This window comes from Lepidothrix coronata, unplaced genomic scaffold (genome assembly GCF_001604755.1).
Source record: "Lepidothrix coronata isolate B3197 unplaced genomic scaffold, Lepidothrix_coronata-1.0 Scaffold3, whole genome shotgun sequence".
NCBI lineage: Eukaryota > Metazoa > Chordata > Aves > Passeriformes > Pipridae > Lepidothrix > Lepidothrix coronata.
The window spans coordinates 7704978-7732505 of NW_016690183.1; the positions used below are offsets into that span (position 1 = coordinate 7704978).

The 27528-nt window shown below is 41.8% G+C and overlaps 1 protein-coding gene across 2 annotated transcripts in view; it reads right to left on the bottom strand.

Moving 5' to 3' along the window:
• The window catches only part of EGFR (epidermal growth factor receptor), a 156259-nt gene extending 128957 nt beyond the window's left edge, over positions 1–27302 (bottom strand). Inside the window, exon 1 of one of the 2 annotated variants that reach the window (XM_017821868.1) lies at positions 26848–27302. In XM_017821868.1, the coding sequence (XP_017677357.1) occupies positions 26848–26953 (106 nt within the window). In that variant the 5' untranslated portion in view covers positions 26954–27302. The remainder of the gene's footprint in view (positions 1–26847) is intronic. The other variant, XM_017821858.1, reaches the window with a different exon arrangement.
• Positions 27303–27528: the final 226 nt, after the last annotated feature.

A 27528-nucleotide genomic window follows, 5' to 3' on the forward strand; every position in this document is an offset into this window, starting at 1 on the left:
TAACTCCCAGATAGAGAAGCAATGCTGCTACAACAGGTGTCTGACTGAATCCACATTGTACACCAGCTGCCCATGGAACAGCATTTTCAAAAATCAAACACTAAAAAGACCCTCCTCCCCAAACCACTTTGCTCTTTCAAATAATGAGGGATGAGACAACACAAGCAGAACACCTAGCTTTACTCCCCCAACCAGGGTCTAAGTTATACACCTCTGAGTGTCTCACACAGAATGGATTCAACAGTCTGCAGTGCTGGCCATGGGCATTTACTGTATGCAGGCAAGTACCAATTTGAAATGTGGGAAGGGACCCAGAAATCTCTCCCCAAAGACAAACGTATGAAATTCAACCACGTTATCTGTAAGAAATTGGACACTTACCAACAACAGGTTAGAACAGCCTTGACATATCTGATGCTTCAGCAAGAGCCCTATGGGAATGACTCACACCAGCCTGTGCAGCTGGCAAACATCCAGCTTCCACACAGATCAGGAGAGTCCCAAGAACTCAGTAGAACAGTGAGGAACAATTACCAACTTCAAAGCCAGGGGTATACAAACAATTTTCCTTTTTCAAGGGTGGGCCAGAAGACCCATAAAGGCCAAGCAGTCAATATACATTGTATATACAGTTGTAAAGTCCTGCCTCCCTCCTGGAAGAAATGAAGCACCTAAAATCCTATCTATACTTATGGGATGCAATGAATTCTACACGCTTTTCAAAGTGCTGGCAGACAGAGTCCTGTGTGTCAGTGAGACTAGCAAGTGACTTCTCTACCAAACAAAGGTTAGAGATCCACTGCAAACATGAGTCATGATGACAGGATCAAGAAGTTCCTCCATGCTGCCACTCCCCAGAGATCTATATAAAAGGGGGCTGTCTACAACATCACCCACTCAATCTCAGTTCAGCTCTCCTGTGTTCTACTATCTATAGAGTAATTTCTGGAAAACTGCTAAGGGGGGTATTTTGAATTGTATAACTGCATGTTTGAAAGTTGATTAATCAACCTTCTCAAATTAGCCTTAGGGAAACAATTGTTCTCTCTCATTATTTATTTATTTATTTATATTCCCATTTCATTACAGCCAAGATTTAGGTTTTGAATCCAGTAACTAACCAAAACAACACACCTTCTCTTTTGGAAGGTGAAAAGTAAAGATACCTTTCAGCTGAAAAGCAGTAAGATCTACCTTCACATTAGTGACTCCTCCCTCAGTTTCCTACTCTCTCTGTTTGCACAGCAGGATCAAGTCAGGCTAACAGGTTGCACTAGGCTCACTACCAGCCTTATCTTCACTTAGTAATCCCACATATCTCTAAGAGGCACAAACAGCTTTGGAGAGTGTAATTGTGAATAGCCCATGAGCTTAAGGAGGTGAGCTCTGGCATGGGCCTTTCGGGTCATTGCACTTCCACCTGTGAAGTACAGAAAGATACCTCTTCTCAACTCTGAAAGTGAATTTCAACAGAGGTGCAACAGCACAGGAAGCATCTACTTACCCCTCAGAGGTAAAGCTGAAAATCAATATTTTATATGCTGCTCCCATTTATTTATTCCAGCAGTTCTCATTACATTTTCAAGAAACAATGATACAACTGGATATTAAAAAAAAAAAAAAAAGCTATGAACTTTTTTTCCCTCACACAAATCTGTACGAAGTCCTTGGATGTTCCCATTATTTTCTGGCCTTGCCTATAAAGACATTAATATGCTTAAATACCTGGTAATTAGGTTTCAATTATCAGGATCCCCAGAGGTGTTTTTACTTTTTCTTCTTCATTATGCAAAGAACATGAAGCAAGATCAGGTTTTTATGAGCCCACCCGCAAAGGCATCGAATATGCTGATTCTTAATAACAAATTTGGATAAGAGAACCTAGTCTTGGTGAATGTATTTTAATGTAAAAGAAAATTAAAAAGAAAACCAGTGAAGAGGTTTTTTCACTCTAATAGAACAACCACAGGACAGAAATGAAAATAATGTGACTTCCCAGCATCCCCAAAAGGTCACTCCATATAATTTCACCACCTGCAAGGGTGCAGGGAAGATCTATTACTACTGCCTTCTTTCTTAAAAAATATTTGTGGAAAAAAGAGATTTGGCAGCTTCACTTCCATACTGTTCTCCAGGCAAAAACAGCAGCAGCCATCACTCACTACACCTCCCTGGTGTTGAAAAGACTAAGCTGGTTACCAGAACAATAATGCAAAAATCAACAGGTGTAGACTCATAAGAGGCAGTTAATGCAATTATTAATAAATACAGCCATTTAGTGAAACCATCCACTTACTTTGTTTATGCACTAGAAATTTTAGGCCTCTTCGGAAATTATCTTTCATCCTCTGGGAATGGAGTCTCATGGTTGGCTTCAAAGATGCTGGCACAAAGCACAGACCTTTTGTTTAATTGCACTCTTTTGAAGCGGAATATTAAGTCAAATTAAATTGAATATGAAAGGGAGAGGCCATACTGGAGTTGATGGGAATGAACGATGCTAGCACAGGCCATACTGCCTCCTTCTCCTCATTTCTAATGTTATTAAGGGAAGCATACTTTCCCATCCAGCTTCTGCAAAATGCTCCAGCAAGAAAGAAAAAAGAATGGTTTGGATGGAAAAAGCACTATAGTTCCCTGAGCAATTTTTATTTCATTTTATTTTTTAACATACAACTATATCCACAGATTGTGTATCTAAGGCCGGCAGACTCAGAAGTACTGGCGCTGCAATAGCTCCAGTTGTCGGGAAATCACTGATACCAAGTTAGACTAAGGTCATTTGATAAAAAAAAAACATTGGTAATGTTTTTAAAGAGCCAAGGTTTCTAAGCAGCATATGTGCGAAAATATGAATAGACAATACATACATTTCCATGGACACGTGTAAGTAAATACATACAGAAATGCACCAACACCGACATCTCCGTGGACACTAGAGGTTGGTTTGCCCCCAGGTCTCAGGACTTTTCCAGTTTGCTACAATTTAGTATTTGCATTACCTCATTGAAAAGAAACTGCCAAAGTGAATAGCTTGAACTGTGTTTTTGTTAACTGATACGAATTGTTATTCAAACAAAAGAGAACAACTACTCAGAAGGTATGAGCATGCAGTAAAGTGCTTAACTTTTGAGAAAGAAAACTTAACAGGAGGAAAAAAAATGGTTTCTTCTCCCTTTCCCGTAAGAGCAAAATTTTCTACTACTCTTTTCACCCACATTCAGGACACTGTTTACTTAAAGCTTCCAAAATTTAAACGAAACCACTGCATTGTCTTTATCCAGTTAAGTAAGCAATTATAGATGCTACATGTATTAAATTTCTAGAGTGCAAGAAGGTGGCTTGTTTAGTCATCTTTGCTGAGTGTCCTGAAAATCCTCTTAAAAAGATTGGTGCTGGATTTTCATTTAGCATTTGAAGAAGTTCTTTTCCTTTCCCTTGCAAAGTCTTCACGTCAAATGAGTTACAGCAGGCTAGGATCTGATGGGGTGAGAGACACAACCATGTTCTTTACTTTTGGGTAGTGTATGTCACTCACATGCAGGAGATGAACTGTGGTCCTAAAATGGATGCGCAGCCTGGGATTTGACAGCTGATAATGAATCATTACACGTAACATAAAGTGAAATGCAGAGGCCGTGTGGATCCAAACTGCCGTGTGCATATGAGACAAATGCTTCCTTGGGCAAATACAGAAATGCATGCTTTTCCTTGCCACGGCAGACGGGGAATTCTCCAGGCAGGCGTAGATCCATATCGTACTGTAAATTATGGCCTGCTATAAATGAAAAATGCTGATTTGGGGATTGTTCACTTTGTTATAATTTTCCAAGAGTAATATCCTGCAGGGAACAGCCAAGTTAATACAATGTTTCCACTCAAAAAATTGGCAGTGTGAGCACAGCCGATGGGGTGTATTTTATGAGGGTTTGCCTGCTGATAAAATGTTACTGCAGAACGTGCAGGCTAAGGAGAGCCTCATATTTTCCATCCCAGGATGTAACCTTAGCCTAGCAAAACCCAGTAACTAGCTATAGTTCTCTGGACTTGTAATACAATGTATAGTTTTACTCTGTTTTAAACATGTTCTGTAATTTATAAGATCTTTCAGCCATTAGAAGCGCACAGACACCCTGTCTGGCTTATTCTCAAAGGTAACGGCTTGGGATCTGCCATGGATACAACTCATACCTGCTATTTTCACACTTTGCCCTGACGTGCCACACAAGGTTCATCTGCTCCATCTGAACAGAAGTGTAACTTATGGATCTAATCACCTCATACACAAGTATTTGCTCATCTTTCCTGAACCTACTCACGGCTCGCTCAGTATTCTTTTTCCAAACTTCTTATTTTTGGAACAGTGAGTGAATAATTTACAGAGAAATATGAAACTACAGTAAAGTACAAAACAAAAGCTGGGATTGAGCAAATGAACTGAAAAAAATCCAAAGTGTCAAAAAGCCCCCGCTGCTCTGTTGTGAGCATGGCATGAAGGTAACAGATGTGTGCAGGCCTGAAACCACCCTCCTGCTCCTCTCCCTACCCTATGCCTACAGCGCTCAGCACTCCTTTTGCATCCATCAGCTTACATAAAGCTCACAAGCTCCTGAAGTCCGAGACTCATAGAAACATAGAGGGGAAAAAATCTCCATTTCACGCTACATCTCCATGATCAGCAGATGAGGTTTCAACTGCGTCTGTCGCCAGTTGACAAATCAGTGCATTAACACCAAGAGCTTGAAGGAAGAAGCCAAGTACCACAAGAACCCTTCGGACTGGGCACAGAAAAATGCACAAACATACACACCAACAAATGTTACAGGTCTCTCACAGGGAACTTGAGAGCTGAACGTGATGCGAATTGTACAGTGACAGTTTTGCCCTAATTCGTAAAGTATCATTTTGCAACGTAACTGTTTTACATCCAGTATTGTGCAGAGGAGGAAACAAAGCCCCAAACACTGCCCTGAGATTGCAGGACAAGTGCTTCCTAGAACCTACTAACAAACATGTGCATGTGTGTCAGCATGTGCGTGTAACTCCACAGTTCTCTTCTCCACCCCCATATACAGTGCAGAGAATCTGTTAATGCTTAAATGGTGGGGAAGGTCAAAGATTTATTGTGGGAAAGCCAACAGTAATTATGCTGCCTCTTTGGAACACTGCAAACAGCCAAATTGCACAGTTTAACACGAAAACTAAAAGTTACCCTTTAGTTTAGACTTTAAAGAAACTGTACGTTTAATGGTCTTAGAATCCACCGCTCCACAGTGCAGACTCACTGTACATTTCCAAAAACTGAGGGCAGCAATTTATTCCTTCATATGCAGAGCTCCTTCTACATAACGTGACAACAAGCTTTCCAAAGGCAGATCTGGGACTTCAGAAACCTCCTTGCTTACAGGCCTTCCAAAAGGCAATAACCCTCTCTGCCTTTCCTAGAGATTTCTCCATTTTTCCCTGTGCTCCTGCAGAAGAAGAGGCATGCAAGCACTTTGGTGAGAGGCAGAAAGATTGCCTGGAAACACAGTGCAGTACTGTGCTCGATCTGGAAGCAGGACTTCCTTTAACACCACAAGGGATGAACCAGGAGAGGTTTTGCAGGACGGGTCTGCTCCCTACACAAGTGCCTGTTTGCCTCAGGTTACACACATATAACTTTGGGGAATGCCATGTGCTGCAACTGTTAAGTGTCCCAAAGACCAGATACAACCAAAAGCTTACGCAATCTCTGGGCTGCAGGGTGGCATTTCAAAAGATGTTATCTGAACCCTCAGGCTGGTCCTAGTCTCAGTCTTCACTTTTGGGAACACATTTTCCATGGAAGAAAGCAGCTAGTGGGAAAGACCCTCCGTGCTCAGGAGTGGCTGCATGTTGCAACACCCTTGTTTGGAAGAGGAGGCTGCGGTGTCCCTGCAGCTGTCCTGGGTAGCAGCCAGGGGCTCTTGCTGAAGGTGCTTCATCCTGTGTCCAAGTCTTACACAAGAGGACTGATGCCAAGTTCAGTATGTTCTTGATTTTACCAGCTGCCTTTTTTAATCAAATAAATTCAATTCATAATGGGATGAGAAATTACGAATAACGAGGTGCAAAAGCTTCACTTGTTTTTGTTCAGGTTCCTCGATGTTTAGCTGGGGATGGTCACTCAACAGCCCAAGGCTTCAGCCAGTGCCAGTGGGTGATGGAGATGTTTGTCTGGCAGAAGAGTAAACTAAAAGCATCAAAGTGCCAATCCCATGTAAAAAGTATGGAACATCTAGCCTGTGTTGTACTCTCCCATGTTAAACTTCTGCTTAGTGACATAAAAAGTGGCATCTCTATGTACTTCATCAACAAAGCTTCCAGCAATTTGTTCCATTACCAAACCTCAAACCGTTTACTCTTTCAATTAGTTGCATTTTAGACCTCAGTGCACTACTCTTTCATTTCTTACAGATACTAAGAAACAAGGTACTTATCGATTTTTCTCTCTCCACCCTTAAGCACACTATGGAAGAGGTCATGGGGCAACACTCAGTGTCAGGACCTCTCTGCCTTTACTTCTCAGACCTCACCACAATCAGACCTCCTGAAGACCAGGTCCACAATGAAAATATTCATTGCTATGTAGGCCCCAGACCTGAGCGATCTTCCTTTGCATCATATAAATGTCTCATCCAACTGGCAACTTCTTGCTACAATAATCGTGAAGCAAATTAACAAGCATTCACCAAATCTGAGAATAAATCTGAGGATGTTACATGAACCAGCTAGGTTTTGATGGCACATGCCCTGTCCAAACAGCTTGATCTTAACCAGCATAGGCAATGGAGTGAACAAACCATGCCAGTAGTTGAAATGTTTTCTAAAAATCACTGAAAAGAAAAAAAATTCAATTGCTGGCCTCACACAGTAACATCAATACAGGACAGAAAGCAAGCAATTGGTTTCAAAGGGGTCATTAAGCCTTAAACTATCCACTTAACATGAACGCCACTAGCAATACTGGTCAAGTCAATGTTTGTGCATGATTACACTTCAAATTTAGATGTGAGGCTGTTGTACATAACAGGATCTGTGGAGACCTGTTTTTCTTTCTAATGGATTTAAATTGCCATTAAATGGGGCCCAGGACAAAGATGCAAAACAAAGCCTGAAGAACAAACATGCATTTTCAAAACACTGTGAAGATATCAAGGGGATTTTGCCTTGCCTGTCCAATGCACTTTTTTTATTTTAATACTCAATTAAAAATAAATAAAAATTGTGGGGAAGGAGTACTTTTTGAATCAGATCATATAATGGACAGCCATCACATGGTGCTCTTCTCCACTCCTCCCTGCTATAAGTTGCTTTTCCTTCCTATGAAGCTTTGTCTGGAGACACGAATCAGCCCTGTGAGTGCTCAGCCAACTGAAAACTTCTGCTGAGGGCAACGGGCAAGCGGTTGGGCAAAGGAATATGCCTACCTTAGCTCAGGAGAAAATAAAGCAAACATAACATGCCGACGATTGGCATTGGGTTCCTTGGCCAGCATGAAGTGTCCATCCTTCTTCTTCAGAGCTCAATCTGGTCAGTTTGCAAGTATTCCTGCAGAAGTTGTTCAGCAGGAATTGCAGGCTTCCCAGTTATTGCAGAGCTAGTTTTTGCTTTAGAATTCTGTCTTCAGAATTCAGGTAAGATCTGCAAACCAGCTATTGTCTTGAGATTTTGTCAATGGACCAAACTCTCTTTTGATGGAAATGAGCTATGTACTCCTCCCTAAGCCCCTACTGTATCAAATGCTTTAAAAATGAAAGCAAGAATGTAGATGTAAATATCCCACCTGTTATCCTGGCATGCTGCAGAAAGTAGTGTCACTTTAAAACAAAACAAACCTAAACAACAACAAAAAAGCAAACACCCAAAACAGAATCCACTTTGCCATGCAGGTGCCCCATAAATATCCTCTTTAAGTGTTTACCCATAGTTGAATTTGGACTGCAGCAAAAAAACCTCATTTGTATTCAGCCAAAGGATTGCTGCTAATGCTGCAGAAAAACACTGTGCAGATTAATTCTCAATATTAATGAAAGCAGAATACCCTAAAACTGTTCACTAATAAATATGCAGTCATGGCCAATGACAGTCTGTAGACAACATATAGTTCAAAGCTTTAAAAGTTTTTCTTTCCTTTTTTTCCCCTCCTTTTTGTTTTCTATTGCTCCACAACTTACAAACCCTGACAGACTTTGCAAGAAAATGCTATCAACAGATAAATTTATGGGACCCTAAGGAAGCGGTTATGCAACCCTCACCTAGATAAGTTTTAACATGGTGAATCATGCCTAACCCAAACACAACCTCCCAGCTTATCAAGGAGACTCAAACCACTGCAGCCACCAAGCTGGGTCCGAAGAGTAAAGGTGCAGCTGGGCCAACATGCAAGGCTGCAAGTGGTGCCAGAAGCTGTGGGGTAGGCAGAGCCTTCCTCCTCAGCATCTCCAGAGAGGGGCTCCCCTATGGGCATCACCCACCCTGCAGCAGTCCCAGTGCTTGGCCCATGCTGGTGCCTACCTGTCTCTTGCAAAGTCAGAGGCAATAAACAATGGATACATTTCCAAAACCACTGGATTTCATGGAAATTTCCAAATATGCACACACAGACGCTTTTTAAGACCCCAGCATTTACATTTTGCGGTGTCTTTGCCCACCCTTTGTTTCATACCTAAGTAAAGAAAATGAAATTTCCTTAGTACACACGCCTTGTATTGCAGTACATAATTCTTGACAACGCATATTTACTTGGGGCTGGGAGTGGGGCAGGGCTTAGATATCAAATCTATATAACAGTGCAGACAATTATAATACACAGATCCTGATTTTATAATCCTCTTTTGACTATCTCCTGAGAAATCCATTATTCTGATCCCTATACAGTCAAGTCAAATCAACCCAAACAAAAACAAAACCAACCCCTAGCCCTTCAGAAAAGCCAGAGCTCAGTGAGGATTTGATACCCGAGTTCAGGTTATTTTAGCTCCTCCTTGGTGTGTCTTTTTCTTGGTCATACTTCTTCCAGCACTTATTCAGAGACACTAAGCTAAAATCCCCTGCTTTATCTGCAACAGATTATGATTTTCATGCAGAATATTTTATTGCAGTTATAGTGGCCTGAAATAAATACCTAAACCAACAAAAAGTAATTGGAAGATTATAGCATAAGTCTTCTCTACAAGGGCTTAGATTCATAAAGGACAAACAACCTTTTTTTTTTTTTTTTTACAAGTCCTTTACACCAGGCAGCCCAGACTGGGAGCAAACCTGAAAGACTTGTACCCCTGCTTTTGAACATTGCTTTTCCTAGCTGTAGACCCAGGTCTGTTTTCAGACCCAGGCATTTCAGCAAGGCTGCGGAAGGTTTACCTAAGGGCAGAATGTGACCTCATGTTTTCATATCCCAATGCTGCAGATACTTACACTCTCCCCTTTCATACCTGTGCATATAAAGGTACTGTTAGCTTTAGATAAAAGCTGTCCATAGAGCTGACTTCTGCAAAGGTAAATGTTTGCTATTCCTTCCTACAAACAAAAGTATGCTAACAAGCTTGCCAGACTTTCAGAAGCCTCTGGTGTTTAACTTAGTCCATAGCTAAAGCAAGCTCTCTCTTTTAGCATATCATATTGCATACAATCAGGAAACACAGCAAGGGAACACATGCATTTTAAACAAGGAGTGCTAAGCATTACAAATAAATCTGGTGCAATGAAATATGGAGTCTATGAAATAACTTTCTAAACCTTGGGAAGCTTCCTCTCCCTGACATCAATCACTCACTTTCACTTTGTGCACAGGTCAGGAGTTATGGACAAAACACTGTTTTCAGATATCAACCCTACCTACCAATGCATCCTTTAAGCAAGGCCCTGAACTTCATGTACTGGAATAACCTCACTGCCTTTAATTTTAAAATTCAAAATAAACTGTCCCCTCAATGTCTCTGTGAGCAGACGAACAAATAAATTCCCTACCTGGTTAAACCACTATGAATGGGGAACCCAGCTCCTCTGCCCCTGGGAACTCCTTTCAGATAAACGGTCATCAGACTTCTAAGCTTTTCTGTCTCTCCATCTCCAAAAGCATTTTTAATATACATCTAAAGCAGCTTGTTAAAATCCTGCTAGTGCTGGAAAGCATTCCTACTGTAACATCGAGTTTATCATCAGAAGGGAGTGATTAATTAGACATCAGGCAGACAGGCTGCATTTTTTAGGGTGGATGTACATTTCTGAGATAAATCACTGCCTGCTTAATTTTTGCTGTAGTGCATTTAAAACACACAGTACAAACAACAAAATATGTCATTAAAAATTCTGCTTTTGACAACAAATTTACTTCCTTTTGTTGTTTCAGGCAAATTATCGTACATGTTATATGTCTGAACACTTTCAATACAAATCTATTCATTTAATACAGTACTGGGACATGCATGAAAAATCTTTCATGCACTGTATTCCCCTGGCATATTTGTACTGGAACTAAACTCAGTTTCTGAAGAGACGTCTTGGGACCACTTCGATCAGTTTTTCCTTATCTTTTGGGCAGTACCAGAAAGATGCAAAGTTTCCAATCCTGGGACACAGCCACTGTTGCTGGCTTCAACTTAGTGAACTTCCAAGTGCTTTTGGCATTTGTTCAAACAAAACATACGGAGGTTGAAGGACGGTTATCAAGTATAAACCTGTTCCACCATCCTAAAGTAAGAGTGACAGTAAAGATACTTACCAAGAGAAAGAATCTGTGAGGAAAATCAGAACGGGAATTACAGAGAAGGAAGATCAGCTCAAATGCTGGAGGTTATACTACAGCGAAGGTGTAGAGGCAGAGGTTCAAAAATCATCCAAAGGTGATCTTTAAATGTTCATACCTACCTGACCCAGGCTAGGAGGGAAAAGCTGCCTTACAACCCAATATGGCTTTCATCCAAAACTTGTTAATTTTCAGAGGCATTTTAGTGGCACCCTACCTTCACCAGGGCTTGAGTTCAGCTCTGAATATCCAGCTATAGCAGTTGAGACAAACTTCTATAATGCTCTCTCCTACATTATCCAACTAAGGACCCTCATGTGGGAGAAGGGATGCAAGATCCCTCAACACTGCCTGTCCTTAGCTGGAGCATACAGAGGAAAGCAGAGACACACTAAAGAGCTGCTCCCTCCAGGCCTGCATGTCATCTATCTCACAACTAGCAACAGTTCACTGGTGAACAGCCAACAGTAGCAGAGGAGACTAAAATTCGGTCTGCAAAGCAGTTCTCAGTTTTACACAGTTTTGGATTAGCACCTGTGGAGAGTTTTGACAATATGGTGACTTCTAAACACTGATTCAAAGACTAAATGTGCCATCCAGAGATTACTGCCAACACAGAATGGGACCAGCAGAGTGGTTTTCTGAGTTTTATTCCAACAATTAGAAAACTACATTTATGATTTTGTTTTATGCAGTCTGATACAAACAGTAGCTGTAGGGGAAAAGTCATCAAGAGTACAGCATTCAATAATAATCTTACAAACACAGTGGTACTGGGAGTAATAAGTAATTCCTCATAATCCCAAGTATGCTTTTTCTAAGCATATAATATTATTAATACACAGATACTTCCTTGGAGTTAATAAGGATTAAGAATACAAAGAAATGTAGTAAAGCATAGAGGGGTCTTCTTACACCACAGTATCTTAAAAGGAAAACTCAGATAGGATATTGACCTTACATTACCAGCTTTTCAATGATACAGTATAGTCTCACTGAGTCCAGACTACCTTAAAACCTTTCCTAGTCTTTCCTAGGTCTCTTGCCTCCCCTCCAACAATTACATTTTATTGTACAGAAACATTTATAATTTACCACTCTAAGGTTTAATAGACAACAAAATATCTTCATATGCACACCCCTCAACACAGATTCCTTGCTATCAAATACAAAAGCAAAATTCCTTGCACAAATGTAATATGAAACCTTATCCAAAATTTAAAAATACCCATAAATCAAAACTTCTGATATTTCCAAGTACTCATGACTTCCATTTCAACCATCTTCAGCAGCTCACTGTCAAGAAATGCCAAGTATCTGCCCTCACCAGTCACACCCTATGAAAGTGTCACCAGTGGAGCCTCTCAAAACCATCAATCCCTTCTACAATGTCATTTTGGTCACCTGTAAAACAAGACTCTTGAACCTGTACAAACTCTAGGCCTATACAGAACTCATCTGATTTCAAAGGGATTGCACACAGACTTTAAATAATGCATCTGTCAAAGAGCTTGCTGAATTAGAGCTATTGCCAACTATTTCCATTAAGAACTTGTCTCAACTTCTGAAGAAATTCATGCCCTCCTTTCACTGTAGCATTCACCAAGTGTTAAGTTCCTACTCCCACTTTAGCTACGTGCACTTTAAAAATCTGTCTAATGTACTTTTATAAGTGCTACATAGACAGGAGCTGCTTCAGTACCGGGTGGTATAGCAGTTGCTGTGGTAACACCATTTTTTTCTTAAATTATAAAGCAAGAGTGCCAGAGGCCTCTATATACTAGAGAACTGCATATTAACATATCATCTCAGGGCTATAGTAAATAATTCTCAGAAAGAGAGCAAGAGAGCGATGAATGCACATACACACACACACTTCTTTGCAAGAAGCCCCATGTAAACATGGGCTTTAACACTGGCTTTAACACATCCAGTGTGTAAGTGAAATGCCACTCAACTCCATCAAGTTAATTCCAGCAAGTTTAGAGATATCTCGCTTTTGCTAAACCATCAGACCATTGCTTTGGCTGGCATAACTCAATGCTGAAACCACAGTACAGTGCTTTACACAGTCTAAAGAATTCACCCATATTAATCCCATTGAAAAATATACCTAGAAACAATCTTTTAGGAAAAGAAAGTGGAAGGACAATAACCAGAATATGTACTTAGTCGACTTGCCTTACTCAGGCAAAAGACTCATTTCAGGTTATAACACCACAAAACCTTGTGATGTGATTATCATCTTAACTTGTGTCTTGGGAGAATTACTTTTTGATATAGTGTTCATATAACACAGTGTGGTATTCTCTATCAGTTTTTCCCTTTAAACTAGATAAAAAGAGTTTTCTTAGGTAAATAAAGTAATAAAAAAACCTGATCCTGCAGTCCTGGTAGGTAAAATATCCATAGACTTCAAAGGGATATGATGCCTATGGTTTGCAGGATTGAGCCTGAAAAGAAGATGCATGTCCCCGCTGCAGTGTTATTGCAACTGAGAAGCAAAAGTTCCAGATTTTCTTCTTTCTCCTCCAGCTCTCCATAGTTTCACCTTTTCTGTAAACTTCTGTGCATGCAGCTTTTCTCCAAAGCTGCATGCTCTGAAGCTGGGGAGCCAAACCATCTTTGAGGCCCTCCTTGAATTCCACTTTACTGCCCACTGTCAAATACATCAGGAAGGTGGAGATGGAGTAAGCAATTTACCAGTAGGCCATTCAAAGACCATTAACTCAAGAATTATGTTTTTCTGGGATAAAGCACTCCTCAAGCTGCATAGGTGGAGACTGGAGAATATATCCCCTAGGACACCTTCCTACCTCTACCATCACACCCTTAAAGAAAATTAAGCAAATCAATATGGGCAAGCGATAACTGTAGGAGGACAGACCTTGTGTCTATTTAGCAACAAAAACATTTCTGTTCTCCGCCTCCCCTGAATATAAAAATGAAACTCCACCTACAGGCAGGTAAGGCAGCTCCTCTTTTGCATCCCATGCTGCAGAGGTGGAAAGTCCATGTTCAGCTCTCCATTATGCTTGACATTATCAATGCATCTGCATTGGTTATGTTGAATATCACCAATAAAATATCGGACCTGGAGCAATTCACTGCTTGACTAAACTAATGACATATCTTCCTGCTCTCCTCACTGCATTATCAGTGCAGTCTTAATAGATATGTTGCCTAATGCACTGTTAAATACCCTGTCCTATTTATTTTCTTGCAAAAGAACTTCCTTTTCTTCCTGCTTTATATTAAAGCCTTCTTGCATCACACTGTGGCCAATAATTTATTTAACCAATAATGTGGAAGGGATGAGGGGAAAAAAAGGAAAGGCAGGAAGACAAAGATCATACACTGGCACAGCTTTTAAGTTATAGACAAAATTTAAGTGCTTCTGCACTTTTTTTTTTAGAATGGTTCATTAATGCTAATGAAAGTAATTAAGGCTTTTTAATGTTCACGTTCTAATAACTAATGCAAAAAAACCCCATAGTGAAAACTAACAACAGAGTGGAAGTACAGTACACTTCGACTGTTTTTCAATTTTCATACAAACCCTGCAATAACATTGCTGTTTCTGCTGACCTAGTGAGAACTTGGAAGAGGTAATGAAAAGGTGCCTGTTCTCTACACACAGACAGGTGTAAACCTACCTCAGTCCAAGCCATGTGTGGGACTTCTGGGCAGTTACAGCAATTGTGGACCTGACCCATTAATTTTTAGCTGATAGTATTTTTTATTATTTATTATTACACTTTCAGAGCAAAAGTCTTCTTTTATGTAATGATATAAACACAATTGATGGTAGCAATTTATTCCAGGGGCTGAAGATGCTCACTGGCAATCTAACAATGGACAGAATTATTGCTGACAATTTTACAAAAGCTTTTATCAAAGTTTATGGGCCATTAAGCCCAACAGTGCGATTACCAGTACGATATCATCACTCTCAGTAGTACAATGTTGGCCCAGAACAATACATTTTCTAATCCTGTCTACTATAATCAGTCTGTTTACTTAGAAGTCATATGTTTGCTGTTTCTGAAATGATCCGAATCTTTGAAACAGTATTTGAGTTTAGTCCATAGACAGGATCCAATCAGTACCATATTAAATCAGGATAAAACAGCCTTCCTTTCAATTGTCCATAATCAATTCAGGTTTTCTCTTCATAAGTTGAAACACAAAACACAGGTGTTTGCTAAGCATACCTGTATTAAATTCCATGATACAGGCAATACAATAAAAAAGGTAATATTTCTCTCTAGAACATCAAATAATTCAGTTCTTGACCTGAGTTTGTCATTCACACTTTCCATGTCCTATGCTATCCGGAATTAATTTGGTTCATAGTAACTAATAACCAGACAGAAAAGAAACAGCGAAGGTGTTAATTAGCTATTTTTACTCTTGATTCACTGAATAATGTGTGTTCATTGATGCAAACTAGACTGCTGCTGTTCAAATCAAGATGACCTTCATTTAGAAAAAGGGTCTGTTCTTCCTTTTTTGCACATGATAAATCTTTCAAGTGTCAGGGAGAATTATCCACAAATAGTGATGGGAACATCTTACGCACTGCTGAACACAAACTTCCATGGTGCTGGATTAGCTCATCTACCATAGACATCTGTGATAAAGTGATGCTGCCTTGAGGATCCACCTCATTAAGGAGGGAAAGAGAGAACAACAGCAGACCTGAAGTAATAAAATGATTAACAAGAGCACCTTGCTGAGCTTATTAGGTAGGAAACAGACTGACAATACCATTGTTCAAGACTTAATTACTTTTTGAAGACCAGATGAAAATGAGAGAGCATTTCAATGGTCATCCTTTCAAATTCCAAACAAAAAGACAAATATCAAACTGATCCATTAACTGGACATGTAACACAGACGTGTTAAGAAATAATGAAATCCTATCAGATAACTGATGATGCTCAAGTTTTGACTTCAAGTCCTATTGCAGACATCTTCACTCCAAGAGGTCAAATTAGGAATTACAGATTACTTTTACACTGAATTAAAAGCACTACAACTCAATTACTTCTGCTCCTTTACAGGTAGGTGGAAGCTGAGCACACAACATAAATATGGCTTGCATGTTTCCCTTTCCAGATCTGCTGTGAAATACTTATCCCTGCTCCTACTCTAGAAGACTGAACCTCTGCCATTAATTTTTGGGTAGTGATAATGGCATCTACTCAGATGCTACAACCATGGAAATAAAGGCAAAGCGTGGAGCAGATGCAGATACGACCTTGCAAGCGCTTCACTCAATCTGCTGCACCAGCTCAATTCTAATGTTAGCCTTCCTCTGCTACTCAAGTGAAGCTTCAAGTGGAAGCCTGTGCTCTGTCCCCAACATATACGAGTATACAAGGACCAGCCAAAGAGGTTTTCATTAGAAAGCCAAACACTACATGGTCCATTTGTACAGACGATCAGTGCACTGCCAGCCACTGTGTCTCACTAAGGACAGTCTCATCCAGTTTGACCCAGAGTGATCAGATACCAGTCAGAATTCAAATATAGAACCTGAACACTCTTCCTGGGCATGATTCATCTTCTGTTCACATTACCACAGGTCTCTGTTGGGAAAGACCTGAATCAGTACCTGAGGGAGTGGAGATGGGACTGTCACTAGGTTTTCTGACAGTTGGTGTTTAGGGAGTGACTTCTGTCCCTTAGTCTGGCTCTGAAAACGAAGTCACACTTCCACCACTTCCCAACTCTCATCAAATGCCAAGGGCTCCACATCCTACACACTGCTGTGTGGTGCAAAACCCATGTTCATGCGGAGACCCAACAGCTTCAATTATGGTCTAGCTGTGACAAAGCAGCTTCCAGAGTCAAGATTTTGCCAACCAGCACTTCTGTTTCCAAAAAATTGGTTTGTTTTGTTCTGGTTTAATTGGTTTCTCACTTGGGGTTTTCTGTTTGGTTTTAAGAGGGGAAAGAAAAAAACCAAAAGGCATGTACTTGATGCTGAACTAGTCTGAAGAGCAGTAAAACAAATTGAATTCTGTTCAGCAAGTGAGAATGTCAAAATTCAATTCATGAGAAACAGGTTGCAATAAAAATGGAGGAGAAAAAACACTCCTGTGGAGTGTGTTTGACTAAAGGCACTTTCTGTTCAGCAGTTTCCAAAATGTCGTGCCAACTACTCATGGGCTCTCACTCAGACTTGAGGATATCTCCCCCATATTTCCGTGGGGGAAGCTTTCCTTGTCTTCCTGTGCTCATACCACAGCTGTTCCTTCCCAATGATTAAAAGAAATGAAGATTGTTTTATTTTTTTTCCCAGCTCCTAAAGTCATAGTTTGTGCAAAGTTCACCATCCATGCCTTCAGGTAGGAGAACCAGTAACTTCCACTCTCAGAAGAAACAGTGATCACATATGCAAAATGGTATTTTTATCTGGCACTGAAGATCTGATATCTCCATTATTTTGAAAGGCTCTTCTATCAAACAGGTATTTCTAGTGTCTTGTGTACCTTTCATGCTATATTAAATGAAAAAGTTGGAAAGAAACATGGTAGTAAAATTTTCTCCTGAATAGAGCAGATGATCACTCGGCCAGTAGATCCCCACATCTTACCTATTTCTCCATATCCCCAGGGTGTACCTTCAACCAGAGCTACTCAGTACCTTTGACAGTCCATGGTGTATTTTCCTAAATTAATTAACACTGCTTTGTACATGGTACAACCAGGGATGGCAGAATAGTAAAGTGACCGTTTTTTTTAAATATTATTTTCACAACACCAAAACTACCTGGGATTTTTTGATTTGATAGTACAGCTACTTAACAATATTAGGGAAAAGGCTAAGATCTTTTCTTACTTATCTTCCACACTGAATTACAATGCTCTCATTCCAAGTCCAAACCCAGCAACAGAAGTTGCAGGTGACCTACAAAGCAGACCCCTTGGAAACACCAGGGTAATCCATGAGCACATCTGAGAAAAGCAGTTTTCTGCACCTCTGATTATGCAACATCCATGGGAGCTGATGGCCCAGGAAGACATGAAGGAAAGTTAACACTGCAGCAAATTGTAAATATTTGGGAAGCACCTGCTTGAAAATTCCCCATTACAATTAAAGAAAATGGAAGTGCAGTTGACAAGGTGACCTCTTTTTCCTATTAAGTGCCTGTTTGTGGAAAATTAACAAGAAAGAGCACAATGCCACCTGTACAAAACAAATGCGCATCTCATTTTAACATAAGCTTTGGTTAAGTGGCTTGTGTTGAAATGCTACCTAGCATTCCAAGTGTAAACCAGCTTAATCATATCTATTGAAAACCACATAATAAATAACATGAAATATGCAGCATGCCATCCTAATTGCAGAGGTTGTATCATTTACTAGAAGTCATTTATTTATTCAAATGACTTGAACTACATGATTCAATCTGAATCATGGGAACTAGTTACTGATTTGTGCAAACAGCCTCTTACCTCTTTGCTAAAGGCATTGTTGAAATAACTGACCCAACTGCTAAAACAAGCTTCTTCCTTGAACCCTGCCTCCTTCCCTAGTCTTACCTCCTGAGTGAACTTCAAAGAACATCATTGTTCTACAAAAACATAGTGAACATAAGAATTAAAAAAAAATAATCACAATGAAATTAATTAATGCAAAGGAAAAAATGCTATTTTCAAGATCAGAGAATTGATTGCGAATAGGAACTGCATAAGCAGCCATAACTGCACTTTGCAGAATTGAAGTACACAGCTCTCAAGAAGAAATGTTCACTACTTCAGACGTAAATCAAACTCAACTTTCAGAATTGCACATATGTCTCAGATATAAGGCAGGGAGTGGGGGAGGAAGCGAATACATATCCCCAGAGAGAAGTAACTAATATTTGGGTATTTTGGTTGGTTGGTTGGGGGTTTTTTTAAGTTAGGCCTTACAAATGTGAAAACTGCATAACTGTGCTACAGCTACATAGAAAGCATAATTTAGGAAACGATTCAGACTTTACATCTGCTTACACCCAACCCTGATTTGCAGCTACTGTCTCACACTGCTGTTATTTTGGGAGGTGTTGGGGCTTCCCCTGAGGTTGTGGAGCAAAGGGCCAGGCATGCTGAACCCTACCCCAGGCAGAGAATGAGCACACTTTCAGTCACCAGGAGCCAAACCAGAAGCACACCACCATAGGTCACCTCATCCCAGGCTCTGGCCAGCCTCCATCAAGTGACATGTCCCCAGGGAAGGACAAAGAGGAGGGCCTTCATCCTCTGCATAAAACGTTTTTTCAAAGCTTGCGAATAAGCCCTAAAGAGGATGTTGGTTACCTTCAACTCCAGGCAGTGTTTATCATTGGCTTGGGCATGGGGCGAGAGACCAAAACACTAGCAGGCAACTTCAGTAGCCAGATGTGTTCCCTCAGGCAACTACTGAAATTCTTTATGGCTTCAATCCCATGACTCAAGATAGGTAAAATAATACTTTTCCCTATCTAGGAAGAGTGCTATGCGAGCTCACAGTGTCCCAGTGCCAAGACTGGCTGATTTCCAGGGCTCTTCTGGTTATCTTCATATTTATTGCTGAATCTGGTGATGGGAAGGCAGGGATTATACCACTGTGTTCTGATTACCAAATGCGCACAAAACCCATTCCCACAAACTGATAATTTTCTTCTTATAAAAGCCAGAGCTAAAATACTACTATACTGTCATCAAGACAGCTGGTTTATATCCTCCTCTTCTTCCTTCCACATCCCCTCTGGAAAACATCCCGCATGACATGGTCCCTGCCGAATCGCCCAACCTCACTGGTCTTCATGCCCAGGGAGGAGCTGAATACCCCGGCAGAGTGATTCTGGCATAACTGCCTTTGCTGCTCCTGCAGATTTTTATTTTATCAGTCTGGGATGGAGGGGGCTGGCAAACCCCTCACTTTTCGAGGGAGCTGGAGGATACTCCCAGGGACGCTACCCATCCTTCACAGGGCACCTTTGCAAGGTAAAGCAACCACAGAGTGGTAACCGCTACACGGAGGAGAAGGCTTTTAACCCACACAGAAGCGTTGCTGCCCCTTGGGGCATTGCTACTGCTCATCAACTCTCACCCCGCCTGCCCAAAGCCCCGGCCCACCTGCTTCTGCACCTCCAGCAAGCCAGCTGCAAGCCTCAGGCTCCTCCTCCAGCAGTTAGCAAATTATGGTGAAGGCTCCAAACATACAGAGACCAGGGAGGTAATAGACACCAAGCTTCCTTTATTTATTTATTTATATTTCATAATTTTTATTATTTCATTATTTCAATCTGTGAAAATAGCAAAAGTGATCACAAGCATTTTGGACTGCCTTTATCTCTACTTAATGTTCATCTAGATCAGAGCAGAACTATTTCTGTGTATGTAAATGACAATTTTTACCCCACCCCCAAAACCTTAATTTTTTTTTTGGTTTTTTTTTTGGTTTTTTTTTTTTTTTGTTGGTTGGGGTTTTGTTGTGGTTTTTTTTTTTTGTGGGGAGTAATAGAGAGTGGGAAGGAGTGAACTGAAGTTAGTTCATTAATTTGAGCTAAACTTAGCAAACATGCCTTGGCCAAAAACTAACTGGGAGGGAGGTATAAGAAAATCAAGTGGTATTCTGGTATTTTCAAAATAAACCTGCAAATTTTCATTTCAAACAACTTTTCATTTTCCTTCTTATCCAACTTAAAAAGAAAATAAATGGTCTCAGATTAAATTTGATCTTCCAGATTATATTAAAGCAGCGCTTTTTTGTTGGTGTTTTGTTGTTGGGGTTTTTTTTCCTCTTCACTTCACTAAAACCACCCCCTGACATATTTGTTTCAGTTAGACTGGAAGTTGTTCTTTTTCTCCAGGTTTGGTTTTTGGTTTTGGTTTTTTTTTTTTTCTCTTCAACCACTGAAACAAACAAAAGCCACCCATAATTCAATGCCCTCTAATAGTACAACATGCATGCAAACACGTAGATGTTTACTTTCATGTACACAGATGTGCTGAGAAGAAGGAGGCACACTGGCAGAAGGAGGAACCTTGCATCTGCCCCGCATGGATATGTCAACAGGCAAAACACTCTTTGCATTAAAACTTCAAAACCAAAGCTCACACATCTTTATGGGCTACATAAATCCAGTGCTTCTCTCTTCTAAGAATGCCTCCTGTCCTTTAAAAAATAATTTTAATAAGGTGCAGTGTGGTGGCACATGTACTTAGCTCAGCAGCCAACCCACATGGCCACATCTTTTCACTCTGGTCATCAGAAAGTTTCCTTGTTCACACACACAATCTCACAAATGGGTTCCTCATGTTTCTTCCCTGTGAGCAATCCTAAATAACATTATTAAGCACAGAGAGCACAAGACCCACACCTACACATTCTCCTTATACGACAAACTACAAAGCTGCGTAGCAGTTCTTAATAAATAACCATCTTACTCCTGCAGAAACAGACATTTATTTTGCTCCAAATTTGCTGTACAGAGCAGTACGATTTTTTTCCACGTTCCCTTTAAGAATTACTTCTTCTGCCCACATTCATGCCAAATGTTCCATAACTATTTCTGAAGAAAAAAAATACTCTATTACTCAATACTGTTAGGTCAGCAGAATACAGCCCTAAAAAGGGAAGCATTACTGTCCCATTTGCCATAGTTGGAAATCAAGTAGTAACACATCAAAAACCGTAATGGTCTGAAGCACTACTAGGTCTCATACTTCACCTACTAATACAGTGTTCCTGGAAGAAGAGATGCAGGAAAAGGTCAAACCGACACGTACTTAACAGGATCAGTGTGTACTGTACAAGGCTGAACAAGGATGTCAAAGTCCACACAAAACATTAAGCAGAGGATTCCCACACTGTGTACCATTCATCCCTGGAAAAAAAGAATTTACCTGAACACTTTCTACCCACACCTACACAATGTGGATAAATCCACACTGCCAGCTCCCCATGTCCTCATGCATTTCACAAGCTCTCCAAAGCCGACAGGTATGAATAGCAGAGATCCTCAGGAATGGAGAACTTCTAATGAGTCACATCCAACACAGCTTTTATCCCACCTTCATCACCAGGATCTGGAGATGTGTACCATTGCATCAGCTTCATTTGAAGTGTGCATCCCAGAGGTGAGGGTCTGTCTGCTAATCCCTCGTCATTATCCCTGCTCTCCTACCATGGACCTCAGCATCACGAAGCTCCTGGTCATTGCCCCCATCACAGGTGCTGAGTGAAATGCTGCTTATGACCCAGAGAGGTAAGTTCTGCACTAACTTCTCCAACTGCACTTACAGCAAGACGTGTTACTCAAGCTAACCTCGAGGCAAGGGCAAGACAGGCAAGTCTCCCTGTCACGGCAGTAACTGCTGCTTGAGTATTCATCGCAGGCTACACACCTCCTACAAACGCTACAAAGCAAACCTGGGAATTGAAAAGTGAGAACATGCCTTCCACTGAGATGCAAATAAAGCTCTGCTGCATTTCCTAATAACTTTCTCTTTCTGGTAAAACTAGCAAAATTCCAGCTGCGTCAAGTGCAATTCCTGTGCCAGATGAGTCCTGACTGACAGAAGTGCATTTTCCCCTAGTAGATAGATGCTCAAGGAGAGCAGTAGAGCAGAATGGGCTTTTGAGAAATTATAAACACAAGTAGAAGATGCCTAATGCTATTCACACATTTCCAATTATTCTAACTAGCAGGTAATCTTTTTACAGAATTAGGCCTCACCCTCGTTTTAACTAGTCTTATTTTATAGAGTTTGTCATCCAGGTCAGCCCAGCAAGCATTCCTAATATAGACCACAGAGAACATGCTTTTGTAGGTACAGCCGGTTCTGGTTCCCCCAATAAAGTTCTACAAGTCATAGCATTTTTCTGAAATTTCTATTACACAAGCCCTTTTGCAATACAGATCCAAGTCTGAGATTTGACACAAGTTCTTGTAACTGTAAACAACAAAGTTTATAACATAACATGCTGACTACCAATTTTGAATACATTTTAGTTCTTTCTGTGATAATCCACTCTCATACGCAGCATTACTGTACCCTCTCATGCACACATGCTACTGAAACCTGGACTAGACCAGGGGTTTGTAGCAATATCCAGTTCCTATGCAAAACAATTCCATGAAGGTAGTGTCATCCTGCTGAAAATGAAGTAAACCTTTCACTAGGCTTGTTCCCAAAGAGCTATTAAGCAAAGGCAGTTTGTGCTCAAGGAAGATAAGGACACCTTCTGAACAAACTGGTTTGGCTAGTCAGCTATCTTGCTGCTAAAGCTAGCATATCCCAGTGATTTCAATGATACGTGGATACCTAAATGCAAAAGTTAGCCCTGAGGACCATAATGGCATTGTGCGACACTCCCCAAAAGTCTCTCTTTATAAATTAACAAATAAATTACAATGGACTACTCTGAATGTAAAGTCTCCAGGGCATTGATCTTGACTTTTTATTTATCTGGAAATCTCTTAATATACTCTTAATGCAAGAAAAAAACATATTTGTATTTACTATCACTTCAGTGCCTAGCTTGTTCACCATGCACACACACTTCACTGAGGGGCCAATCTCTTTTGTAATATTTTGCACAGTCACTGCATTTTTTGCAGACTGCCTGAATTAAGGAGATGCTAGTATTTTCCTTCCCTTCCCTATTTGTCAGAAATTGCTCTTAATGATGGGACTTGGGTTTCGTTCTTCATCATTCACACACTGGAGTAAGAGCAGGTCTATACTCAAGACTATTTATTTCTATTATCTCACCAAATTAAGCTGTATCAGTATCTAAGTTGCCATATCTCTAACTGCATTTACTATCGAGACTACACAGATTTATTTTAGTTTCCAAATCCAAAAAGGTTTGATCACTTACCAAGGAGAATAAAAAATAATAAATGGTTGCATAGACAAGACCTCAAATAATAAATAACTAAACACACATATTAGCTCCTGTATCCACATAGAAAATTTCGCTTTTATCAGTGATAATACAAACACAGGAATGAGAGAATAGTGTACCAGCAACCCTGGGAGTGTAACAGGAGCATCCAACACCTGGTACCTGGTACGGAGGCAGGCAGAGACCATGACTCCCAGCCAAGCTGTGGATGTGTGGGCAGCTGCCTGCTCCTGAGAGGCCCCTATGCTCGCTCCCACTGCAGGCACATCTCACAGGCATCTCCTGCCAGATCTCTGCTCCCACAGAGCAGCGGCCAGGTTACACTGAAGCGCATCTGGAAAGGCACTGGATGCTTGCACATAACTACATCAAGCTCTACACAATCCACAAAGGCTAGTCTACTTGCGTACATATGTCACAAGTAAGCACAGAATAATATACCTACCGTGCAGAAACTACAAGACAATGTAAAGGGCGGCAATGCACAATATAAGTACAGGCGCAGCCCGCCTGTAAACACCGCACAGGATATTAAATGAAGCTTTTTCATTTCATGTGAAAATGAATACTTCAACATCTCTAAAGAACTTAGTCCTTTGCTTTCCAGAAAGCAACGTAAGACACCAGGTACACAGAAAGCTATCACAGTTAACTTCAGCAGCTGCCGAGCTGCCCAGCATGCTCACATGCACACTCCCGACGTGGAGCGGCACGTTCCCATCCCACAACGGCTGCAGCTACAGATCAAAACTAGAGATATAAAGCCAATAGAGAGGAACAAAAAGCAGTTTGCTGAACTGTAGCACTGTTACCAAGCACTGACACACAAGAAGGACATGGGTCAAATACATCCAGTCTAAGTGGTAGGTACAAGCAGGCCATCCTCGTTAGTGGAAATCCGGACTAGTTCCACTGTGGTTAATGTGGGTCAATATCAGAGCAGGTAGATTGGGGTGGGTATTGATCCCTGTGAGTGTACTTCAGTTTTGAGCAATGCTGTTTGTTTCTAGGATATGCTCAATTAGGGGTTTTTTTGTATACTCATGACTACAATGTTATAACTAAACCAGTTTTCTCTCATGCATATTCAAAAAACTAATTCTTAAATTTTGGGAAAAGGCAATTGTATTTAAATTTCCATTCAAACATTATGTTGATTAGATTCTATAGGCCGATTCTCTGACATTCTTCTAACAAAAACATTTGTCCAGGCACTAATTTTTTTTTTGAGATATCTCCTTTTGTAAATGGAATCAATCAGGTTGAAATTTTAAATAATGTAATCTCCTCTGCAATTTGAACTTCTAAAATTCGGTCTTAAAACTCAAAAGAATTTTGCATATATATATATGAAAGCACATTTACTTTCAAAATTACTCTGAATTCTGATGTTAGGTCCTATCATTTGACCAAGCAGGCAGTCCCCAACATGTGCTGATACTCTGTTAACCTGTTGGGCCTGCTGCTTTAAATCAGTATCTCACAATTCTCAAATATTGCTTTATTTTGTATTCCTGAGTAATCTTCTTACTTATCTTCAAGTGTGGGGAAAAATAGCAAAACTAATAAAGACCAATGAATCGATTAATGCTTCCTGAAGAAATCCTTCTGCCTTCACCTCTGTCACTGAGCCTCCAGCTCTTACCAGAGGAACAGTTACTTGCTGACACAACATCCCAAGAATTATCTCCACTGGGTTTATCACTTACCTGTTGATTATTTAGTAATCCTCAAATAACTGGCACCCTACTAAGTTTATGAGACACAGAATTAAACACTATAAATAAGGTATTTCTCCTCACACTTTACCAATATTCCACAGGGCACGTGCACCTGAGAATGCACCTCAAAACACTTTTAACGCAGGCAGAGCAGCTGGAGTCACTTTGCTTCTCATCAGTTTCAAAGGGTGAGGATAAATAAATAAATAAAAAGAAAACTGGGAAGAAAAAACTGCCTATGTTACATCAACAACAGGTATGAACTTGATTTCTGGAACAAGAGAATCTCTCCGCTTTTTAAAGGTTGTGCAACCAGTTCTTTTGGACGGGGTGTTTCTCACTTTCAGGGCGGCTTTACTATCCACAGTCACGAAAGACTAACTCAGTTGCTATAAGGCATGCACCAGCTCTTCTGAAAACTAATTCTCTTCTCCCGCTTTTTCTTTAAAAAGAATGAAAGGGAAAAAAAAAATCAAACCACCCAAATCTGCATTTTTTCCCCTGGCTGGCAGATTTCCAAGATAAAGAGGACTGCTCTCCGGCTGGAACAGCAGCCGGGGCCTGCTCTCCAAACTCACAAAAGAGAACACCACACACAGAGAAACACCGACGGGTCTGACCGGCCAGAAACGTTTTTTCACCCTCTAAAGCAGTTTCTCAAATGAAAAAGGAAAACCCGACCACCAGCCCCACGCCTCTAGCCCCAGAGCCAGCCCGCGCCGTGCTGTTCCCACGCACCGCCGGACTGGGGCTGGCAGCGCCGGCAGGGTCGGGACGGGACGGAACGGCGGCTCCTTCGCGCCGGGTCGGGCAGGGATAAATCACTCCTCTTTTGGGTAACTAGAGGAACCAGAACCCACATGAAGTTTCCCCTCTTTGCAGTCACCCCAGTCCCAGGTGTATGCTTTTTTTTCTATTATCAGTATTATCTTCTAACAGGACAAGCGGAGGAGTCCAGGTCAGAGTGACGGCGGGTTACCGGAGCGGCGCTTACTCGGGAACTACGCGGCTTTTCCCCGCCGTCACGGCGCGGGGGTGCCGGGAGCGGCGGTGCGGGGCTGAGTCGGGGAGCGCGCTCCGGGGAGCGATTGGGCAACGTGGGAAGGGGGGAGGAAGAAAAAAGAAACACCAAAAGGAAAGAAGCACAAACGATGAGATGTGCCAAGGCTTATTCCCATTTATTTCCTCCACCCCCACAAAAGAAAATAAGCCGAGAATCAGGAAGTCAGGGCTGCGTGATCGCTGTTACAGCTTTAGTTTTCTCCCCTTTTCTCCTTTTTCTGTGTTTTTGGATGGGTGGGGTTTTCGGTGTCTGGTTTTTTGGTTGGTTTTGGTTTGGTTTTTTTTAAGGAAAAAAAGTAGTTGGACTTTCCCCTCTCCGCTCCCCACGGCAGTCTCCCGGGGCGCAGCCGGCAAAGCGGCGGCAGGACCCCCGCGCCCCGGCCCCCCACGCCCTCCTACCTTTCTTTCCCTCCACGGCGAGACAGAGAGCGAGGCGCCCCAGCAGCAGCACCAGGACAGCGGCTCGGCGGGGCCCGGCAGCGGCTCGGGGGCTGCGGCCGCCCATACTGCGGGACCGCCGCTCCCTCGGCGAAGTGGGTGGGGGGTCGAACGGGACGGGCGCACGGAGGATTCCGCGGAGCCGCTCCTGCTCTGCTCCTCTCTTCTCCCGCGGCCGCGCTCAGCTCCTCTCGGGCGCTCTGCCCTGCGCGGCTCCGAGCAGCATGCTGGAGGGCGACCGTCGAGGTCTGCGCGCACACGTGCGTGCCCCGCTGCGGGCGGGCTGCTGCCTTTCTCCTCCTTCTCCTCCCCCCTCTGCTCCTCCTGCTGCAGGCGGCGGCGGGTGCGCAGGGGCTTGCGGAGCGGTTGGAGCCGGCTGTGGGACGGGGTGCGTCCGGCTGCGCTCTCTACTCACTCGCGGAGCACAGGGGCTCCCTCTGGGGACGCCAAGCAGGAGGAGGAGGAGGATGGGGAGGGAGCAAGGAGGAGGGGGGAGGAGGAACTGGCGGCGCCTTCCCCGCCCAGGTGGAGAAGGGGTGGACCCGCCACCTGTCCCGGAATATGGCATGAGGGGAGGTATGAGTGGGGTGGAGGTAGTTTAGTCGTTCGTCCTTGCTCGGAAGGGTGGGGGAGATTTTCTAC